The sequence below is a fragment of the Erpetoichthys calabaricus genome, chromosome 2 (genome assembly GCF_900747795.2).
Source record: "Erpetoichthys calabaricus chromosome 2, fErpCal1.3, whole genome shotgun sequence".
NCBI lineage: Eukaryota > Metazoa > Chordata > Cladistia > Polypteriformes > Polypteridae > Erpetoichthys > Erpetoichthys calabaricus.
In genome coordinates, this window is record NC_041395.2 from 182,503,197 (window position 1) to 182,527,432 (window position 24,236).

The following is a 24,236-nucleotide window of genomic DNA, read 5'->3' on the forward strand; positions in this document are numbered from 1 at the left end:
CCTAGCTGCACTGTGGTGGAGGACAGCTCTTTTGCTGGTATAGTCTGCATGTCTTTACCATGTTATTGTGGGCTTTCCTTTCTCACCTAAATGCTTTTTGCTTCGGAATTGGAGGTACTTTTTTCAGCTTAGGTTGTTCATTCATTGTTCATTTTCCTAAAGAGTAGGTGGATATGAAGCATATGATTTACATTAGAACATTAAAACAACTATGACAAGAACAGACCAATCAGTCTGACAGGCTTGTCCGTCCTACTCACCTAGATTGCCCAAAATAACCTCAAGATAACATTTGAAGGTCCCAAAATCTGTACTCTCCACTACAATACTTGGTAATTCACACCATGTGTCTATGGATCTTTGCGTGAAAAAAACTTTCTAACATTCAGGCAAAATTTGCCCTTAGTAAATTTCCAACCGTGTCCCCAAGTCCTTGTTATCAAACTTATTTTCAAGTAAGAGCCAGGATCCACTGCACTAATTCACTTCCTAAAATGATATTTCAATGTGCATTGTGGGGTCTTGCCAGATATGATGAGGATTACAATTATCTAATGCATCTCAAGATGTACCAGACGATAACATTGTGCTAATGTAGGCACTCAGTGTGAAGGCAGATAGTTGGTCAGTCACACACAAACTCAGACTCATCAATTTTCTGTCTGAAGCCAACATTACAGCCACAACGTTCTACTGAACATAGTTGACCACAATACAAACTTTCATGCATTTTATGTTGTGTAAAATCAAAGTTACCAAAAACAACTTTACCTTCCATAAAATCACTGCTTTCCCCTGTGCCAGCAATGCATAAACTTTGAGCCATTTTCACACCATCTGACAAATGAACAAAAGCCCATGCAGTGTGTTACTCACCTTTATTTGTTCAGCTGTGCTGTACCTCCACATTCTGAAACTCTTGGTAGAGCAGAACTGGAACCACTTTTCTGCTGTGGAGATACTGGTACGCATCTGTCCTCTTGTAGTTTTTCATTGTCGCTCTGTCCACGTCAAATACATAAAAATATCCCAGTACATCGCTTGCGGCCATCTGCTCAGGTCATCAGCCATTTGTCAGCCTATATGAATTTGGGTCTATTACTAAAACTGATCTTAATAAACAAGGGGACCTTGTGTTGTCATCAGCATTTTTAACATTACACTGTCTTAAAAAATAATAATGATAATTCTAACACATATCATGGAAGTGTTTCTGGAATGAGTCAAAAGTCTCTATAAGGTGGATAGCTCAGCTCCCTTTATTAATTATTTTTTATTGCACTAAACTAGAAACTTTGGACTCCCCTGATTTAAATATGCATTTAACAACTAATAAAGAGAACTGTACACATTTTCTCAGTTGTTCCCAAATGAGTTACAGAAAGATTACTAATATAAAAAATAGTAAAAATGAATAAAGATGTGGCTGGCTGGAAGTGGAGAGAATGGAAATGAAAACCTCAAATTATCATCAATCAGTCAATTAAAGTTTTATTGTCATACATACAAAGACCTTAATACATTTGACAGGTTAGAGGAGGCCATCCAGTCCATCAAGCTCTTTTGTTTAGATAATAGCTAGGCTGCCCCATATATCACATCCAGATATTTCTTAAAGGTTGTCAAGGTTTCTGCTTCAGCTAGCAATATTCCTGGTGACATCATATTAAAGCCTCTGGACATTTGGAATAAGCAAAGTCAGAAATGTGGCCTACCTTTCTCTTGCCTCTCTTACCTGTTACTTATGATTAATATAATGGAATATCAGTGTGCTGGCCAATACTCTGTCTCAGACATCAGAAATTGTATGAGCAGCAACTTCTAGTTATTTTATTTTGTCCTTCCTTAAGAAGGCATAAATCAAGCCATTAAAACATAATGAGTAATATACAATTGGCATGATCATTTAATTTGAGTGCACAGTACCGATTTATTTTTGTTTTTTGCCATTCTAAGTAAAGAAATGTGTTAAGAATTTGGAAGGTGCTACTGTACCAGCTGTGGCTTTCAGCAATTACAGTCAAGTATTGGAAATCCATTGGAAATTGCTGACTTTTTCAACATATTTGAATAGGCAAACAGTAGATTATGAGGATGAAAGCACCATGTCAGCTGTACGAGTCATTTGTTCAAGTATATCACCTTTATCAGTAGGCCCTGTTTGCATGAAGATCTATTTTGTAATGCCATTCCTAAAAAGATTGATAATTCTTTATCTAACCAAACCTCAAAAGCATGTATTGAGCATTGACTTCCTTGTGTTTCTTCTCTTTCAATTTAGTGCCGATGGAATGTATGAAGTGTCCTTTTACTCTAATGCTGTGGTATCACATGATGGCAGTATCTTCTGGCTTCCTCCAGCCATTTACAAAAGCTCTTGTAAGATTGAGGTGAAACACTTTCCCTTCGATCAGCAAAACTGCACACTTAAATTTCGGTCATGGACTTACGACCGCACGGAGATTGATTTGGTTCTTAAGGCGGACATGGCCAGCATGGATGACTTCACCCCAAGTGGAGAATGGGATATTATCTCCCTTCCTGGACGCAGAAACGAGAATCCGGCTGATTCTACATATGTGGACATCACCTACGATTTCATAATTCGCCGGAAGCCCCTGTTCTACACTATCAATCTCATCATCCCATGTGTTCTGATCACCTCACTGGCTATCCTAGTCTTCTATTTGCCTTCTGATTGTGGTGAGAAAATGACACTTTGCATTTCCGTCCTGCTGGCCCTCACGGTGTTCCTCTTACTAATTTCCAAAATTGTTCCTCCCACATCCTTAGACGTCCCTTTAGTAGGCAAGTACCTAATGTTCACTATGGTGCTAGTCACATTCTCTATAGTCACCAGTGTTTGTGTTCTAAATGTGCACCACCGTTCCCCTACCACACACACAATGCCACCATGGGTGAAAGTGGTCTTTCTTGAGAAACTGCCTACTCTGCTCTTCATGAAGCAGCCCAGAAACAACTGTGCTAGGCAGAGACTTCGTCAAAGGAGACAAGCACGTGAGCGAGCCAACAGCAGCCTGTTCTTCAAGGACAATACCAGCTCATGTACTTGCTATGTGAATCAAGCAACAGTAAAGCAGTTTGGCAATATCGGAACCTTTGGCGAAACAGCTCAAGCATCAGACACAGTTGATGGAGTCCAGGAGCAAAGTAGGAGTAAGCCACTACCTGAGGAATGCTGTCATGGGTTTCAAGAAGCAGTTGATGGTGTGAGATTCATTGCGAACCACATGAAGTGTGAAGACAACGATCAGAGCGTAAGTCAAATTTTACACTGTTGAAACTAATGTCCTTTTTTCTGGAGCACGTATCATTAGTAGCTACACAATCGTTATAATGCATTGTGTATTTTCCCACAAGGTTAGTGACTAAACAAATGATTCCAACTGAGACTAAATGTCATCTATAACACCAAGACTTTCTATCATTTTCTGCCGTGTGTAAATGAGGTTCAATCTAATGCAGGTCTATTAGAGAAGGAAGTAAAGAAATAATCAGTTGGCTAATTTGTGTGAGCAGAACTGGATACACCAGCTGGCTCAAGTAATTTATAATGGGTACTGCTAAGGAAATGGCTGTTCAGTTCTATAATTTCATTCAGTCATTCTTTAGTTTTAAACCTAACCTGAATTCCTTTCCTTTGTTCCAGGTGAGTGAGGATTGGAAATACGTGGCCATGGTAATCGACCGACTGTTCCTGTGGATCTTTGTGTTTGTGTGCGTCTTTGGTACCATTGGAATGTTCCTGCAGCCTTTATTCCAGAACTATACTGCCAAAACAGTCATTCAGACCCCAGAGTGACAAAGTCATATGCCTCACACAATTGCGAAAAGGGCCGTAAACAGTCCAAGAAAACAGCTTTTCCTAAAATCCCCTTAACCTCTGGTAGGAGTCTAATTTTCTGATACTGTTGTATGTAATATTCTGGTGCTGTCAAAAGATTTTGGGTGACTCATAGTAGTTGGGAACCTACCAGAGGTACAGGAAGACTGATCACAACTAAATGACTGGAGGACCCAACTGAAAAACGCACTGCAGAAAGAAGGTACCAGTATTACTTAACCAAAATTACCCGAGGTTGAGGGGCAAAGGCATCAGCAGAAGGAAAAGGATTTGCTCTGTAAGGCTAGGGAAGGTATACTTTTGAGTTTCCACTTCATATGAAAAAGCACACTTGTGTCTTTTGTTGTATTTGTACAGGGTGCTGTCAATGTCCTTCACCTTCAGAGAGCCTTTTAATACAGGTTTCAAGTGAATGTGAGCAATTCAGTACTACCTAACTTTATTTCAGCCAACTCGACTCAAGTGTTTTTCATGGATTTCTTCACAGAGTCTTCGGTGCATTTCATACTGATTACTTTTGGACCCTCGTGTTACTCATTTTCCAGTTCTGTATGAGTTGATTATATTGCAGTCAAAATTAAAATGCATATATGGCGTGGATTACTTCTTTCCACCTATGCTATGACTGCTCTTGTTATGAATGTACATTGCTAGACTTCACTTGAAGGTGGCAAAAAACAGAGCTTTCCTATAGCAAAAGTGACTTGATTATTATCACAAGAAATGTGTATGATATAAAAATCATCTGTGATTCCAGATGTTTGTAACTGGGTAGCTAGAGATTCACCCCTATGCATAATTTGTATGGGTACAACATATTATAGTCTCACTATCTCAGAAACTGTCTTCAGACGTCAGCCCAATTTCACATTTACTTGTAGATATACAAGGATTGTTTTAATATTGCTTGACATTTCTTCAGTTTCTTGGTGTATGGTAGCTGACAAAAGGCAGATTTCTGTTACTAATTTTATAGCACTTTTCAGAATAAACTGGTTTATGATGCTGCACAGATTTTCAAAATACATAACACAGAAACTGACAACGGCTAATGCTACTACCTTACAACTCTGAGACCTAGACTTGATTTCTGTGTTAGGTTGGATGCGATCCTGAGTCTGCATGGGTTTTAACCCATATTCCATATATGTGTATGTTCAGCTAAATGGCAACTCCAAATCAACCAAGAAGAAGTGAATATGAGGGTTGGTTCCTGTTTGGTCGTCATTGCTACATGCATTGGCTCCTTGCAATTCTTACAATGGACAAAGCTGTTTTAGAAAAGTGATGGATAATAATGTGCAAAAGGTCAGGCTAAATGACTTACTTTCTTAGTTTTATGATGAATGAGTTCTGCCCAGGAATCTCAATTATTCATTGTAGGGCGCATATTACTGAAATAAAGATAGACATATTGTCTATATACCAAGGGTTAAACAAAAAGTAAAGGCAACCACATGTTTAGGAGCTGAAAAAAATTCAACACATTCATGATTGCTTATGGGTAGTTCAATGCTGTGCCACTAGTCTAGCTGAAGCCATGGTCAAATGAATGAGGGTGCGCCACGCATCACTGATGAACAATGCACCGTAGTGAGATTTCTTTGGGAAGGTAAAGTGACACCTGATAAAATTCACTGAAAGATGTTGGCTCAGTACAGTGAAAACAGCATGACTCAACAAAAAGTTTATGAATGTGCAGAAATGTATAAACTGAGAAGAACAAATGTAACAGATGAAGCTCAATCTGGTGTACCATCAACCTCGTGCACATAAGCACACATGAACATGGCGAATGATATCATTAGAGAAGACGGATGGATTACGTCGTCCACTGTTGCTGCACTTTTGGTTATCATCTATGGATCTGGACATGCCATAGTGAATGATGACTTGGACAACCTTAAATTTTGAGCAGGTTGGAGTTCCCAAAGAATTTAATGATCTGCACATGCCAATATCAACAAGTTTCACTCCCTCTACCCAAAAAAATCTTAGTACGGCGCATTGTTCAACAATGGTGCAATCCTGCTGCAGAATATCCATGTTCATTTGACCTTGGCTTTAACTAGACTAGTGGCAGAGCATTGCACTGTGTGTGTTTGAACTACCCATATTACCACTGCAAACGTGTTGAATTACATCAGCTTCTATCCATCTCGGCTACTGCTTAATTACTTAATTACTTTTACTTGATTTATCCTCAAATACATACATATGCCAGGGATTGCCCAACACAGTGGCTAGAGGTTTTCATTCTAACCATTTTCTTAATTAGTGACTAGTTTTTGCTATTAATTTACTTAATTTATTTGCTACTTAAGAATCAGACCTTTTAAATCATGGCTGAGCAACATCAGTCCTGGAGGGCCGCGGTGGCTTCAGGTTTTTGTTCCAAACCAACTGCTTCATGAGAAATCAATCATTCATTGCTGATAAAGCACTTATTGCTCAAGCAACATTTTTCTGTTTCATTTTAGTTGTATTGCTTGTTAAGATTTTGAACCCTGCTTAGTTTAGTCTTAAACAGCCGTATTCATTGTTTTAAAGGTGCCTTATTAGCGATAAGATGCAAATGACAAAGGAACGAGCCGTTCAACATCTAGCTTGTCTCTGTTTCCACCTGTGTGTATTCGTCATTTCTGTATTTGGTTTAATTAAGTACTCAGAAGGAAACTGAAGAGAAAGTGAAGAACTGAAAATGACTCCTCCGTTTTAGGCTTCAAATCACTTGGATGATACATGTATAATTAAGAAAGAGAAAAAAATCTATGATTTATGAGTGAACTGACATGGTAGAGCTAAAACACTAACAAGCCATGCAATTAAATAAGATCTGTTTTTGGTGGGGATTGGCTTCTAATTAAGCAACTGGGCCGGAACAAAACCCTGCAGCCACTGCGGCTCTTCAGGATCGGAGTTGGCCACCCCTGACATACACACTCACTAAACACACTATTTTGGACACCTGTACACCTGGTTGTCCATGCACTTATCTAATCAGCAAATCACAAGACAACAGTGAAGTGCCCAAAATCGCACAGATACAGGTCAGGAGCTTCACTTAATGCTCAAATCCAACACCACAATAAGGAGAAAATGTAATCTCGGTGATTTTAACTGAGGCATGATTGTTGGTGCCAGACAGGCTGGTTTGAGTACTTCTGTAACTGCTGATCTCCTGGGAAATGACATGCACAACAGTGTCTAGAGTTTACTCAGAACAGTGTGAAAAAACATCTAGCGAGCAGCAGTTCTGCGTATGGAAACACCTTGTTGATGACAGAAGTCACAGGAGAATGGACAGACTGGCTCAAGCTGACAAAAATTTGGCTACGGTATCTCTGTATAACTGTGCAGAAAAGAAATGCACAACATGCTCAACCTTGATTCAGATGGGCTAGAACAGCAGAAGACCACTTTGAGTTCCACTTCTGTCGGCCAAGAACAGAAAGCTGAGGCAGCAGCACGTGAAGACTGGAAAAATGTAGACTGGTCTGATGAATCTCAATTTCTACAGAGGCAAACAGAAGGTAGGGTCAGAATTAGGTGTCAACAGGAGGAAATCTATACACCCACCTGCCTTGTGTCAACAGTACTGGCTGGTGGTGGTGTAATAGCGTGGGTGATGTTTTCTTGGTACACTTTGGGTCCGTTAATACCAATCCATCATCACTTGAATGCCACAGCCTATTTGAGTATTGTTGCTGACCTTGTTCATTCTTTCATGGCCACAAATTACCCATCTTCTAATGGCAAGTTCCAGCATGAAAATGCATGATGTCACAAAATAAGCATGTCCAGTGTTCTTCAGTGGCCTTCCCAGTTTCAACATCTGAATCCAACAGAACACCTTTGGGATGTGGCAGAACTAGAGATTTACAGGATTAATGTGCTGCTGACAAATCTATAGGAATTTTGTGATACAATCATGTTAACAAGGACCAGAATGTCAAAGAATTGTTTCCAACATCTTGTGGAATCCATGCCATGAAGAACTGATGCTGTTTTGAGAGCAAAATGATGTGTTACTCAATATTGAGCGCAAATAAATGCTAAGCTCAGTGGCACTTATGAAGTCATATAGTAAACCTATCCACATAGGATAATGCCTGTGAAAATGTAACAACAAAAACACTGATAAATAAATAATATTTACAGGTACTTTCCAAACTCTTTGAAATGTTTTGACAACACCTATGTTGAGTGAAAATGTGAAAATTAGAGTAAATGAAATGCACAAAACGTGCAAAGTAGTGGAAAAATTCTTGGGTAGAATACAGTGGCCCTGACTTAAGCCACATGGAAACAAGACAGCTAAACAAACCAGGTCAGAACACTGAGCCCATTGTGGCCATTTAGTTAGATTGTAGCCAAGATGTCCCAGTACCTTATCTAGTCACTTTGAAAAGTTGGCAGAGCATCTGCTTCTGACATAGAAGCTGCCACTGCATCGCAGACTTGCACTACACTCTGGACTTTTGGTTCAATATCTCTTCATCTTGTATTTAACTAGCAAACTTTAACCCTTCTGGCGCAGCCTTTTCAAAGGTTATTATTGTCCCAAAAGGACTGGGGAAAAAAAGTAAACGGACAGGATGAGAATTATGTGGTATGGTTTAATCAAATTACTGTTAATCCTTTTTTAATCTTACTTTTACAGGACCAATTATGTTTTGTCAAAATCATATGCAAAATACTATATAATTTAAACGTGAATAATTTTAGGGCTTTTTCTTACTCCTGTTTTTAAGAAACAATGATGCCATCCTCCGAGATTACCATAATTGCATACTAATGGCCAATAAACCTCCAAAAAATCTACTTAACATATCCCTAAGCCGGTGTATAATTTACTCATCCTGTGTCCAATGAGGCAGGCTGGCATATTCCACAGATTCTTTGTAATCAGAAACTTCACTTGTTGATGAAAAATTTACTAGAGTACCCGATATTGTGAACATTTCTCCATACAACTGTCAAAATATATAAATAAACTGCTCAAAAAAATTAAAGGAACACTTAGAAAACATATCAGATCTCAATGGGAGAAAAAAATCATGCTGGATATCTATACTGAAATGGATGAAAGGAACGAAAGGATGCCACACTGTTTGATGGAAACGAAAATTATCAAAGTGAAAAAATTATGCATCAAGCTAGTCCATTTTGTCAAAATTTCATTGCAGCAACTCAAAATCGTCCTCAGTAGTTTGTATGACCCCCCCACCCCCATATGCTTGTATGTATGCCTGACGTCAGGGCATGCTCCTAATGAGACAATGTCTTCTCCCAGATCTGGCCCAGGGCATCACTGAGCTCCTGGACAGTCTGAGGTGCAACCTGGTGGTGTAGGATGGACTGAAACATAATGTCCCAGAGGTGTCTATTGGATTTCAGTCAGGTGAGTGTGGGGGCCAGTCAATGGTATCAACTACCTGCATACTCTCACCACATGAGGCCGGGCATTGTCATACACCAGGAGGAAAGAAACACAGGACCCACTGCACCAGCATTGGGTGGGTCCAAGGCTTTCATCCCGATACCCAATGACAGTCAAGGTGCCGTTGTCTAGCCTGTAGAGGTCTGTGCGTCCCTCCATGGATATGCCTCCGCAGACCATCACTGACCTACCACCAAACTGGTCATGCTGAACGATGTCACAGGCAGCATAACGTTCTCCATGGCTTCTTCAGACCCTTTCACGTCTGTCACATGTGCTCAGGGTGAACCTGCTCTCATCTGTGAAAAGCACAGGGTGCCAGTGGTGGACCTGCCAATTCTGGTATTCTATGGCAAATGCCAAACGAGCTCCACGATGCTGGGCGGTGAGCCCAGGGCCCACTACAGGACGTTGGGCCATCGGGCCACCCTCATGAAGTCTGTTTCTGATTGTTTGGTCAGAGAAATTCACACCAGTGGCCTGCTGTAGGTCATTTTTTAGGGCTCTGGCAATGCTCATCCTGTTCCTACTTGCCCAAAGTAGCAGATACCGGTCCTGCTGATGGGTTAAGGACCTTCTACGGCCGTGTCCATCTCTCCTAGAGTAACTGCCTGTTTCCTGGAATCTCCTCCAGGCCCTTGAGGCTGTGCTGGGAGACACAGCAAACCTTCTAGCAATGGCACGTATTGATGTGCCATCCTGGAGAACTTGGACTACCTGTGCAACCTCTGTAGGGTCCAAGTATCGCCTCATGCTACCAGTAGTGACACTGACCGGAGCCATATGCAAAACTAATGAAAAACCGGTCAGAAAAGATGAGGAGGGTAAAACGTCAGTGGCCTCCACGTGTTAAACCATTCCTGTTTTGGGGGTCTTCTCATTGTTGCCCCTCTAGTGCACCTGTTGTTAATTTTATTAACACCAAAGCAGCTGAAACTGATTAACAACCCCCTCTTTTACTCAACTGACCAGATCAATATCCAGGAAGTTTCACTGAGTTGATGCTATACTCTGATTAAAAAGTGTTCCTTTAATTTTTTTTGTGCAGTATACAGTGGTGTGAAAAACTATTTGCCCCCTTCCTGATTTCTTATTCTTTTGCATGTTTGTCACACAAAATGTTTCTGATCATCAAACACATTTAACCATTAGTCAAATATAACACAAGTAAACACAAAATGCAGTTTGTAAATGGTGGTTTTTATTATTTAGGGAGAAAAAAAAAATCCAAACCTACATGGCCCTGTGTGAAAAAGTAATTGCCCCCTGAACCTAATAACTGGTTGGGCCACCCTTAGCAGCAATAACTGCAATCAAGCGTTTGCGATAACTTGCAATGAGTCTTTTACAGCGCTCTGGAGGAATTTTGGCCCACTCATCTTTGCAAAATTGTTGTAATTCAGCTTTATTTGAGGGTTTTCTAGCATGAACCGCCTTTTTAAGGTCATGCCATAGCATCTCAATTGGATTCAGGTCAGGACTTTGATTAGGCCACTCCAAAGTCTTCATTTTGTTTTTCTTCAGCCATTCAGAGGTGGATTTGCTGGTGTGTTTTGGGTCATTGTCCTGTTGCAGCACCCAAGATCGCTTCAGCTTGAGTTGACGAACAGATGGCCGGACATTCTCCTTCAGGATTTTTTGGTAGACAGTAGAATTCATGGTTCCATCTATCACAGCAAGCCTTCCAGGTCCAGAAGCAGCAAAACAACCCCAGACCATCACACTACCACCACCATATTTTACTGTTGGTATGATGTTCTTTTTCTGAAATGCTGTGTTCCTTTTACGCCAGATGTAACGGGACATTTGCCTTCCAAAAAGTTCAACTTTTGACTCATCAGTCCACAAGGTATTTTCCCAAAAGTCTTGGCAATCATTGAGATGTTTCTTAGCAAAATTGAGACGAGCCCTAATGTTCTTTTTGCTTAACAGTGGTTTGCGTCTTGGAAATCTGCCATGCAGGCCGTTTTTGCCCAGTCTCTTTCTTATGGTGGAGTCGTGAACACTGACCTTAATTGAGGCAAGTGAGGCCTGCAGTTCTTTAGACGTTGTCCTGGGGTCTTTTGTGACCTCTCGGATGAGTCGCCTCTGCGCTCTTGGGGTAATTTTGGTCGGCCGGCCACTCCTGGGAAGGTTCACCACTGTTCCATGTTTTTGCCATTTCTGGATAATGGCTCTCACTGTGGTTCGCTGGAGTCCCAAAGCTTTAGAAATGGCTTTATAACCTTTACCAGACTGATAGATCTCAATTACTTCTGTTCTCATTTGTTCCGGAATTTCTTTGGATCTTGGCATGATGTCTAGCTTTTGAGGTGCTTTTGGTCTACTTCTCTGTGTCAGGCAGCTCCTATTTAAGTGATTTCTTGATTGAAACAGGTGTGGCAGTAATCAGGCCTGGGGGTGGCTACGGAAATTGAACTCAGGTGTGATACACCACAGTTAGGTTATTTTTTAACAAGGGGGCAATTACTTTTTCACACAGGGCCATGTAGGTTTGGATTTTTTTTCTCCCTAAATAATAAACACCATCATTTAAAAACTGCATTTTGTGTTTACTTGTGTTATATTTGACTAATGGTTAAATGTGTTTGATGATCAGAAACATTTTGTGTGACAAACATGCAAAAGAATAAGAAATCAGGAAGGGGGCAAATAGTTTTTCACACCACTGTATATATGTGTGTGTGTGTGTGTGTGTGTGTGAGTGTATATCTTTATATATAATCTTCATTTGGATCTTGATCTTTGTTTGTCCGTGAATGAATTAGAAGAAGAAGCACTAGATGGCAGTAGAGAGACAGCTAAAACATAGCCATTGCATTAAGAATCTCCTCCAGGCTTATACTACTGAAGACTGTAGTACTCCAGTCACACCTCAAAACACAGACGTTCAAACTAAACAAATTGTGCTTTAAATTAACTAATCTTTATATATAATCTTCATTTGGATCTTGATCTTTGTCCGCGAATTCCACGCATGCTTAAACCACCTTCCAGTTTAGTACGTTGTTGTTACTCAAGGATGTCAACAATGTGCCGGAATAACGAAAGGGGTGGTGGACAGTGTTATGCTGGTTAGCTCCTGAGGCCTGGTTAGAGAATGAGATTGCTGAAGATAAAAGGTACGTGCCTACATAACATATGAATGAAAGAAAGACAGTGGGTAAAATGAATGACAACGTAACAGCACGTTCCGGAAATTATTATTGTTACGTTGTAGCCGGCGAGTGCTGCGCGTCTCACAGTTGTACCGTGGCTTGCTCACATGTCAGTGAATTGATCCCTATTTATGCTTTAAAGAGCCTGGATACCTATGTGTCCCCCTTTTGCCACAAAGCAATCAGCGAGATTGGAGAAAGGTTGAGAACAGATCATGAGAAGAAACGACAGCGTCGTGAAAACGAGATGGACTGTGAACGGAGAGAAGTAGAAATGCTCCTACACCACCACATAATTACTATTCGGACAGTGATTCCGAGTAGGCCGTTCCTATCGAATCAATGTCCAAGGGTTTTGTTTTGTAATTTTGTTTCCCTTATAAAAAATCATAATGCTGTGCGATGAAGGGCCCAGTTCACGACTGGCAGCCGCGTTTAAACAGGGAGCCCTTCACAGACAACATGGTTAGTATATATATATAAAATTAAAGTGATATTAAATAATAAAAAACAAACTGACTTCAGATAAATCTTAACGTATGTAGTACAGCCATCAACAACAAAACAAACACCAAATTAGTCATTTGCAAAATATATTCAACTTGCTATATCCAAAACAAAACCAAACAAATTAAAAACCAGGATAAACAAAACCATCCATCCAGTTTCAATTAAATATTTTAAGTATTGAATCAGAAAGGCTGGGAATAATAAGAGATGAAAAATAGCTAAGAATAGACTGAGAAGGCAGAAGTGAAAATGTCTCATATAATAAAAAACAACTTCATGTCATCTGAATGTTACTGCAGAATTCCTCTAAGTAATCTGGGCTCCAGCAAACCTCCCAAAATGTGACGTGTTGGACAGGTATCACTGCTGAAGGTGTCCAACCCCCTGGTATGAATCCAATATAGCATTTAGGTATGCTGTGATAGACTGTGTTTAAGATTCTGCTAATCTACCCTATGCTACTCTTTTTGTATGTCCTCATGGTTGAAAATAGTGTCATTTAAAATATAGCCACTCAGCCACAACATTAAAATCACATGCCTAATATTTTGTAGGTCCCCCTCGTGCCACCAAAACACTTCTGACCTGTAGAGGCATGAAGTTGTCCTGTGGTATAAGGCACTGAGACATTTGCAGCAGATCCTTTAAGTATATACCGTGTGCACTTCAGAACAGGTCATTCACCCAATGCTAAGCACGTTCGGGCCCGACTGGTACTTGGATGGAAGACCATCTAGAAAAACCTTGGGTTGCTGCGGGAAGATGTATAGGTGAGCGCTAAATTGTCCACCACAGCCTGGTCAATCTAGGCTCCTTTATCATTGCCTTTCACTAACTGGCTAACCATCTCTCTCACCACCATCTAATGTGTGATGAATCTATTGGTACAAAAATGGCTATTGTTGCATCATCCAAGTGGATGCTGCATAATGATAGTGGTTGAAGTGGCTCTCCACTGAGAGTAAAGTGTTTTGAGTAGTGAGAAAAGCACTATATAAATGTAATGTCTTCTTCTTTTTCTAAGTTGGAGGTGGAACCTCTATGGATCAGACTTGTTTTTACAGCACATCCCTACAGATGCTAAATTGGATTGATATGAGGAATTTGGAGGCCAAGTCAATATCTTGAACTCTAAGTTCCTCAAACCATTCCTGAGCAATCGTCGCAGTGAGCCAGGGCACAATATCCTCCTAAACGAGTCCACTGCCATCACAGAATACTGTTGCCATGAATTGGTGTATTGGGGTACATTAGTTCACCATAATGAGAATATTATGGGTACTGCCACCTGATATAAAATACTGATTGCTGTGAGCTGGCAGTGCAGCACCATGTGACTAATTTGCATGCATAATTAGCCACATGCTGATCCAAAACAAGCCTTAAAGGCTCCCTCACCTCCCTTCGCAAAAGAAAACACATGCAACCCTACAAAATAATAACAATGAGAACTGCATTACCGTTTATAAGGAATTTTGATCTTCCTCACGGAAGAAAATAGTGCAAAGCATCTGCAGAGAGATCAGAAATAAATAAAAAAAAAAAACACTTCACGTTGCACCCAGAGATGCAACTACAAACAACAATTTGCTTCTTTTGTTGTTTGAGGCAAAATGGTGCAATGGTTATCACTGCTGTCTCATCACTCAGATCACATTTTTGGTCACAATAATCAGCCTAGCATATTTGACAAACGCTTCCCTAGCTCCCAGGGACACTTGAAAAAACCACAGCACTCTTACAATCCACTCAGAACTTATTTGGTTCCTCCTTTCCCATTGACTTCAATGCTTTTTTGCAGAGTTCAGAGAAGTTCCCAAAAATTTTCATGTGATTTTTCTTGAACTTGAGGTAAAGCAAATTCAGCAGGGCTCACTCATCACTATTGAACACACTTGTGATATTTTCTGCAAGATGATTACTTCTTATAATGACTAAAGGGTCCTGATAATTGTGTCTCAGCAATTCTGGAATTGCATGCACCAAATAATTTTCATGGCTTTTTATACATGCATGTAAAGGTAGTTTAATTTCAATACTTTTCAGGAAGAATGGTGCATTATTTGAATAAAATGCAATTGTACCAATATGTAGCAATTTAGTAATTTCCTATTCATCTTAACTGTGTCTAACACTAATACGCTTATTACTTTTGGAATGCCCCTGCTAAAAACGTTATCAAGTGGGCAGTTTTCTTTGTGAATTTTTTTGTCGCGGTTATAAGTTTATATACATAGTCCAGCACAGTTGACTCATTTCTCAGGACAACCTTTTACATTTCAATTAATACACTGAAATATTAAGAATAATATCCTTACGATGGTACCAAACAAGCCTGGGTGCATTTTATATATTTCTTAAAATTAAGATTCAGTGGCTTGGTAGCTTTTGCCTGGTGGCTACCAATTCATTCGTGAACCATCCAAGTAAAATGAAAAGTAAGAAACCCAACCAAAGATTGGAAGTAAAGATTTATATATGATCATTGCTTAGTTGAAAGCACTGAAAACAACTGTCCACATATATAAAACTGTTACATTTTTGTTTATATAACATTTAACTGTAAACACAAAAAAGTAATTTTTAAGAGCATAAAAATCAAATGTTATACTGACAAATAAACTAATGAATTAATGTCAAATAATGGATATATAAACCAAGCGGAATTGGAGCAAGTACCTGTTGACAAATTCACAGAAATTAAACTGTGAAAATGTTAATGCACAGGTACTTATTAAAAAACAAAAAAAAAAAATCAATAGTTGATGATTAAAAATGAAAGCTGCATTTTGAATTTATAATGTTAGTAGACAGATCTTAAAATGTTTACCAAGATCTTTTACTAGTTAACAGCTCATCATAAGTTCCGACAGAGACTCTGAATGCTAGAGATTTGAAAAAAAAAAATTTAAACTCATGAAGAGGCCAACTTGGTTAGTTCAGATGAGGAGTAGTGTGTGTGTGTGCGTGTGTGTGTGTGTGTGGTCTTAGAAAGAGCAACTCTACTGTAACCTGTGGATATAGTTAGTAATTATATGGGGTGACAAATAATAAACACATTAACTTTTTTGTATTACAAATTTTTTTATATTTAAGATGCTACAGATAAGAATTTTAGAAATAAAAAAGTAGCTTTTAAGAATTTTCTGTGCATCACTTAGATCCGCTTCTTTCTTTACCCAGAGCATAACTTAACACATTAATAGAAATGTCTCATTTAAGGGCTACTCCTCAAAATGAATCACAGTGTACTTCACTTGGACAGAGCATTCAGCTTCCAAAATTACACAGGCCATCTTTTGCTGAAATTTCTTTGGTCTGAGTTCTCTCATTTATGCAGTGAGTAACTGGGTACTAATTTCTAAGGTTTAAAAGCAGAAGAAAAAAACTTTATCAGAAGTCATCCTCTTTGAAAAATGTATTCATACCAGTATTGACTTATTCATATAAACATAAATGTAGATGATGCATTACAATTTTTCACTTTGACTGGTAGATTCTGCTAAAAAATGAGACAATCCAGAACATAAAACTCAATAATCAGTTAGCTCACATTTTTTCAGTTATTAAAAAATATGTCCCAGCAAATATGAATTTACACATCTGCACAAAACAGACATCACTTATTGTTTTTTTCAAGTGACATTAGGAAAGAAAAAAATAAAACAGTCATTCTACTGCAGAAGACAGTTATTCCAGCAAGAAAAGTGTTAACATGATAAAGGTGAGAATCTGAATGATTGTTTCAATCGAAAGAAGATAAACCTGTCCTGAAAAGCAAATATTTGTACAATTCTGAACACGTTCAAACTTCTTTCATTTACAACTTGTAAATACACTAAATTTTAAATTGTGTTTAGTGTCTTTAGGCTTTTTAATGCCAGGTATTCAGGGACTTACGCTAAAGCCTTATGAATGTACTCTCTATCTTCGTAACTCAAACCATTCATACAAGTGAACTAAAAGCAAACATTTTAAAATAAGTTGTATCACAAAAGTAATGCCCCAGTAATTGTAATTGAAATACACAGAAAAAAAACAATATTTAGTCTGTCAGTCTGACTCTCAGCAGGATGTTCTGTGACGTCATCGCAGTATTCCTCTAACCTGAGGTGGTTGCTGGGTAGTGGGTTTAATCAGAGTTTTTATAATTCAGCATTAGAGAAACTTTTTTCCTCCAGTGGCTTGCGAATCCAATTTCCATAACTCATCTGTTCTAGAGCACTGAAGAAATGACTCTTGGCTTTTTGGAAGGTGTTTGCTGCCATCTTGGCATCTGCATATGAGGGCAGAGCAAGCAGATCCTGCCGTTTCATCTTTTTACACATTTCCTGGAAAAGCTTGAATAAACTGCTTTTGGAAACTCTTGAAACTTCCAGCTTTGGTCTTTAAAAAAGGAAAACATCTTAAATAAACATTAAAATTCACATACTACATTGCACTGCCATTTGTATTGGTCTGACTGCAATTAATATTTGCATCTCACTTTAATTGTAAAACAGATTTGCCTTATTTTATAGAAAGTTTCATGCACAGGTTTGGACACCCATGGACAAACTGCAAATTTTGCTGACATTTGAAGAAAAAACAGTAAATACAACTCAGACACAAAACTTTTGCATTTAAAAAAATGCTAATGTACAGTTACAATTTTTCTGATGAACTAAAAAATAAATAAAAAGTGTCAAAAAGGCATTTGCAAAAGTTTGGGTACCTGTTCTTCCTGAGGGGGGATAGACTTCATCACATGTATGTTGTTCATGGCATCAAATCATGCCTATAAGTTTTCTAGAACATGGGAAAAGGTGGTATCACCACAAATAGTGTGGTATTATAGTCTGTGATGGCTTGGATTTCCTGCCACATGTGCAGTGTTTCTTTGGTGTTCTGAAAGTACCTGTGGATTTCCTTGCTATAGTCTTGCTTAGCTGCTTTGATGACATGAGATAGGTTTGCCCTTGCTGTTCTGCCCTTGTCACTTGAACTAAAGGCAGCAATACGGGTTTTTAACAGTGCACGTACCTCTAATGTTACTCACGGTTTCAGATTTGCAAACGTTTTAATTTCTTTGAGACAATCACATCATCTATGCTTTTTTTAATGAAACAAATAATGATGCAACAAAATGGGGGGTTTGCTTTACCTCCCTGCACAAGTATATAAGCTGTTCTATCAGTCTATTTTCTTAGTCTTCCAGATCTTGTCTTGACATCTATGGTTCCTCCTGCCATTTTGGACTGTGCAAATTGTCAGTGGGAGTTTTTATAGCCTTCTCCTAATTTGTAGGCATCAATTAGTTTAATTCTTAGATTCCACAGTCAGTTGCTTAGAATAGCCCATGGTTGTTGAGTGTTGCAAACTTAGGATCTGGAACAATCATCAGCTCACAATTCCCATTGACAATTCTTGACCAGACTAACAACTAAGAAACTAAGCCAGACCAGACTAATGACCTAACAAGTTCTGAGACCCTACAATTGAATGGTGTCCACACTTTTACAAATGCACCTTTTTATTTATTTTTACCTTTTTCAGTTTATCAAACAAATCATAACTGTACAGAAAATGGCAATGTTTTAGCTTGATTACTTTTGAAGTTGTTTTTACTATTTTTTACTTCAAATGTCAATAAATACGTACTTCAGTCAGGGGAAGCTTTTGCATGAAATTACTATGAACAATGTATTACTTACCCATCTACTTTTCCCTTGGTCCCATCAAGTACTTCCACAGCCTGGTCATCTGCCAAACACCAATTCACACTTGACTCCTTTGTTCTGCCTGTCTGTCTGGTAGAGTCGTACACACTGACACGACCAACCTTTGATGGAGAAGGTGCAAGTACAAACACAATTAGACTTCATCTTAAGTAGAAAATAAAAGTCTGCAAAATACATGATACAATGAAATGTCTTTTCTGCTTTTAAAAACAGATTGAAAGAACAAAGAATTACACCTTCATGTCTCTCACACAAGCACCAAATGTTATCTGATATTAATGCACTATCAATTACATTACAACAAATTCATTACACCCTAATTTCATCTGACTTGGACCATTGCACAAATACAATACCTTAAAAGATGAAAGTTAATGGGGAATTGCCTTACACAGTTTGCTCTATAAAATTCTGCAATTGACATTTTGCATTTATTTCTGTAAAGCACCATAGCATCTACTCAACATTCTAAAAAATTATGTTAATTCACAAAAATGCTTGGTTTATTTCCAAAAACTAATTGCGTGATTTTGCAAATACCTTGGTTACTTGCTGTTAGTAGCATTGAAAATGCTTGATTGGTCTTCTAAGCAAGATATACAGTAAAGGCATTAAACAAACAAGCAGCAGATAATCCAGAGACAAAAATCTATTTTATCAGCACCAGGTGCCAGTCCAGCAAACAGTACAAAATGAATGTGCAAAATCAAAATACACAGAGATAATCATTGGGTTATTCACTGAACAAACCACAATTCAGTGGTCAATTACTCAATGGTCTCTTCATTCTTGTAGCTAATTTTACAATCCAACAAATTTACATATTTTTCCCTCATGCTTTTGCCATTTATTGATGCCAACAATTTCGTAACAGTGAACCTTAAGTCCACCCAAAATTTATTTATTTTTCCAACCTCGAAAGTATATTTTTGCAGGAGACACCTATTATACCTTTTAAACACTGTAAAAGTGGCAACATCTATAACATTCTGCAATCCACTGAATCCAAATCAGTGCTGTGCTGGCCAAAAGCCTATTCTGGTTGCAAGGTTGGAAATAGTATCTCCCCCCTACCCCCCAAATTCTACTTATTCATAGACATTGAGCAAAAACAGGTATATGATGTCCATATATGCACCACACTGAACTTAACTAACATGTGTCTACCCGACCATGAAAGGCAGAAGAAAGTTGTTAAACTTCATGATGAGGGATTAGGGCTTGGAATTGTTCCTCACCAACACAGAATTCCCATTAAGTGTGGATTATAATCTTGTACCAATTGGATGATTTAGTGCGGTACTTGGATTTTCCCTGTCACAGTTGTTCATGGCCTCTGCTGAGCCCCGGGAAGATAAACGAATTTGACTATTTAGAGGAAGCAAACATCACAAGAAAAAAGTGCTCACCTATCCCCATCTACTTGAGGCAATGGATCTATCCCCTGTCACTGGCCTGGGATGCTTGTCCCAGTTGAGATAAATGGTTACCTTAGTATAGCCAACACATACAGCCTGTATATAAGGAGGCATACACATTTGTTTCAGTAAATGGCTCATTAAGTATGGATAGATTGTAACGGCAGACAAAAGCCGAGTCACAAAAAGGACTTTCTAGGAAGATTTTTTTTTTTTATTATTAATTTGGTATTCCTGTGAAGATTTGAAATGCATAACCTATTATGTTTCAAAACTGAAAAAGACTTATTCAGGAACATTCTCCTCACTTGTATTTCCTTTGCCCATGTAGAGGTGAAAGAGGAATAAGAATATGAACTTCAGAAAAATCCTGGACTCTTAAAGCCAGGGATTAATATTATACTGACTGGTCTATTGGAAAGGGTTAAGTTCTGGCTTATGTGCTATGTCAATCAAATGATCCCTAAATAGCTTGTGTTTCCACCCGTTATAAACATTGATCCATTTTCCAATAAAACTGGCTATATACTCCAAAAAGCAAGCTCCAGTAAGTTGTCAGACATATAGCTCAACCAATGTACAAGTTAATTGCTGTTTAATACTTAGAGACAACTATATCCCACAGGTTTCAAGATTTTATTCACCCAAGTTAAATAAAGCAACATTGCAGTGAGATATAATTTACCTGTGGGTGATTAAGTAAGAATGGTTGTGGCAACCCCTTCTGGAAATCATCACCATCTCTTGACATTCGGCAGCATATCGCTCTTGTCAGGTGGCCATGGCTATACAGGTACCCTGTGAAGCAATCAAGTAACAACAATACTGTAATCACAAATAAATCGATAAACTAGAAACATACTTTTTATTTATTTTTTTAATAAACAACTTTTAATGATGCAAAGCAAAAGATTATTAAAATGCTCTTTAGGCAAAATAATCTTCTTTAGGGGATTAAAAAACAATAGGAAGAAAACAGTGTCAACTGTGAACTTGGAAGGACTGATCTCCAGTTGAATTGAATCAATGCAAAACATTCACCAGGATTATTTACACTACATGGGAATAGAATTATATGATATCTAACACAAGTTTACTAAATCAGTAACGTTCACACAGATCTGCTTGCACTTTAGGCAAACCTGTTAAATTAAAATGAAAAATGTTATGCGATGCTGCTTAATAAAGCATCCCTGCCTCAAGATGGATCTTCATTATCTGTCTGCAGAGGCAGCTTGTGAAATTCATTTTTTTTAAAATGTAGTGTCTCTTCAGGCTTACTTGTAACACAAGATGATCAAACAGTTGCAAGCCTGAACAATTAAAAGAAACGCCAACATAACTAGTTTTATTTTTCAAAATTATTCCCATGAAAACTAAAACACTTAACGTTTACAAAGCTTTTCTATAAATTGCAAACAAAACTTTAACCTTGCATGTACAACATCTACTCTCTTCATTATTAGTACAGCATGTCCAACACAAGTTGCACTTAAGTTTGGGAAGCAGGTGGTAGTAACAAAGAGCCAGGAAAAGAGAACAGGATGCACATGAAATATCTTTGAATCCAGAGTTCTGCAGAGCTGCCCTTTCAAACCATGTAATATGAGGTGGTGTGTAACCATGAAGCAGAAAGGGGATGATCAACATTTTCCTTTCTGTTCTTCCTGCCACAAACTGACTGAATGACTGACTATCTGCCGCAAAGTTCAAAACTAATCTACACAATATTGAGAGTTATGTGGACCATCATAAAAATGTACATATGACCTTGCCAGCACTGACATGGCCCTTTAATTTCTTCGGTGCTGATTTAATTGTTTCCACTGTTTTGTGGACTACAGAGCAAAGTCATATCTAAATTTAATTCCCACTAATGAAATGCTTCTTAAATTTCTCTCAGTCCAAATTCATTGGCTTAAGATTCTCTTTAGAATACTCTCCTTGGAAGCAGTGATACATTTTAAGAGGCAACATTCTGAGTACCCAGTGTGTACCTGACCCAAAACTAATTCCTATACTCTATGCTATCTCACTACTTTATTTCATTATCATTACTTCCACAGTGGAAGTATTTTTTTCTGTCATTTAAGTTGTTCAACATCCAGACCCCATATGATGCATCCTGCCAGGATAGGTTTCACACCAGTTGCTTTCCTGTGGCATATGAAGAGTACTGATCCTGGTACATATTGACTTGTTAAGAACTAATCACCAAATATGTATTCTTCATTAGCATGACAATATATTTTGTGGTTTTTGTTATTCATTTTTACTTAGCTCTGAAACAAGAAACTTGTACTATAAACCACACATATTGAAGACTTGTAATTCATCTATTTTAGTACACATGAGCTAACATTTGGCCACTTACAAAATGAGCAGTGCAGAATAAACTTTTTAGGTCCAATTCAAATTTTTTTTTTTACCATCCTCATATACTGTATGCATCCTCCCTGCATGGAGTTTGCATGTTCTCCCCGTGTCTGTGTGGGTTTCCTCCGGGCGCTCCGGTTTCCTCCCACAGTCCAAAGACATGCAGGTTAGGTGGATTGGCGATTCAAAATTGGCCCTAGTGTGTGCTTGGTGTGTCCTGCAGTGGGTTAGCACCCTGCCCGGGATTGGTTCCTGCCTTGTTCCCTGTGTTGGCTGGGATTGGCTCCAGCAGACCCCCGTGACCCTGTGTTCGGATTCAGCGGGTTGGAAAATGGATGGATGGATATACTTTATGCAAATTGCACTACATGGGAATAATTGGGTTGCCACAAGAATGGAGGCTAGCAAATAATTCAAACAAAATGTCTAATTTAAAAAGTAAATTGCAGTAATTTGAGTCTCGCATGCACAAAATTATCTCATCTTCCCAAACACTTTTCCTGCTGATGGCTGAGGTGGCAGCAGGCCAAGCAGGTCAGCCCAGACTTCTTTGTCCCCAGCTACAGATTCCAGCTCTTCCTTATGAATTCCCTGGCATTCCCATGCCAACTGAGAAATATAACCCCTCCAGTGTGTCCTGGGTCTCCTACAGAGTCTCTGCCCAGTGGGGCATGCCTGGAGAAGCTCTAAGGGGAGTTGTCTGGTAGGAGGTGTGGGGAGAGGGGTGGTGTATATGTGGTGGGGGGTGTCATTCTTACCACATGCCCAAACCACCTCAACTGCTTCTTTTCTATCTGGAGGAGCATCAACTCTACTCTTAACAATTACTGGAATGATTATCGTGCTGAATGTACAAGCTCCTTAAGGCAGACATAAGAGGAATTTGTGGAACAATAACGCATTGTATGTATGCTCTCCTGCAAAATGCACAATTCAGCAACCTTTCCATTCATACCTCAGAGTTTGTCATCGACATTGTGGATCATAAGAAAAGTAGTCCTCATATATGTCCTTGATTTTTAAGTCATTTTAGTATATACTTTATGATTTGTGGGATGACAGTTGATAACAAGTCCATCCCAATATATTTATTTTTTGCTGTCCTGCAATACCTTTTACATCCAACTTGACCAAGTCATCAGTCCTGGACTTGATTCTTGGAAAAAATGGAAGGCTCAGCTTCATACCTTCAACTCATTCAAACAGACATCAACACACACAAATATAAAAACATACTGAAATGAGTATATGGAATGAAAACCACAATGGCAATAGACAGAACAAAATATTCACAGTCACTTTGCAGGAAAATTCCACTGCATGTGAATAAAAGCAAGTTACCTAAGGTGACTGAGCTGAGATACACAGGATCAATGAAATGACTTAAAAGTGCCCCTTGCATTCCAAGAACATTCCATCGCAGGATCTTATCACTGCACGACATTGTCCGTAGCCGCTCCCCATGCTGAATACCATCCCAGGTGGGCACTATATCACTCGACTCCACTGGAATTGTTCCCTCACCTAAAATGTAAACAATGCATATTTATTTATTTTTTTTAAATCACCATAAGTCTAATGTCATGCTTTCAGAAACAGATTCTAACAGGTGTGACAGCAAATCCTTGAAATATGAAGAAGCCATGAAAATATTTAATAACATGCAATCTCTACACAAGAAAATTGCTGGTTCAGAATCAAGTCAGGGTCAAATGCAACAACAATGCATCCTGCAAAAAAATTATG

General features: G+C 38.7%; 2 protein-coding genes across 8 annotated transcripts in view; one reads left to right on the forward strand and one right to left on the reverse strand.

Annotated features, from left to right (window-relative positions):
- chrnb2 (cholinergic receptor, nicotinic, beta 2) overlaps positions 1-4,529 on the forward strand; it is a 76,347-nt gene extending 71,818 nt beyond the window's left edge. The window contains exons 5-6 of the mRNA XM_028794867.2: positions 2,282-3,278; positions 3,671-4,529. Coding sequence (XP_028650700.1) covers positions 2,282-3,278; positions 3,671-3,823 — 1,150 coding nt within the window. The 3' untranslated portion in view covers positions 3,824-4,529. The remainder of the gene's footprint in view (positions 1-2,281; positions 3,279-3,670) is intronic.
- Positions 4,530-15,434: 10,905 nt separating this feature from the next.
- The window catches only part of adar (adenosine deaminase RNA specific), a 166,390-nt gene continuing 157,588 nt past the window's right edge, over positions 15,435-24,236 (reverse strand). For all 7 annotated transcript variants that reach the window (XM_051923243.1, XM_051923242.1, XM_051923244.1 and 4 more), the window contains 4 exons: positions 23,832-24,014; positions 20,800-20,912; positions 18,670-18,797; positions 15,435-17,362 (listed from right to left, as the gene is read on the reverse strand). In XM_051923243.1, coding sequence (XP_051779203.1) covers positions 17,122-17,362; positions 18,670-18,797; positions 20,800-20,912; positions 23,832-24,014 — 665 coding nt within the window. In that variant the 3' untranslated portion in view covers positions 15,435-17,121. The remainder of the gene's footprint in view (positions 17,363-18,669; positions 18,798-20,799; positions 20,913-23,831; positions 24,015-24,236) is intronic.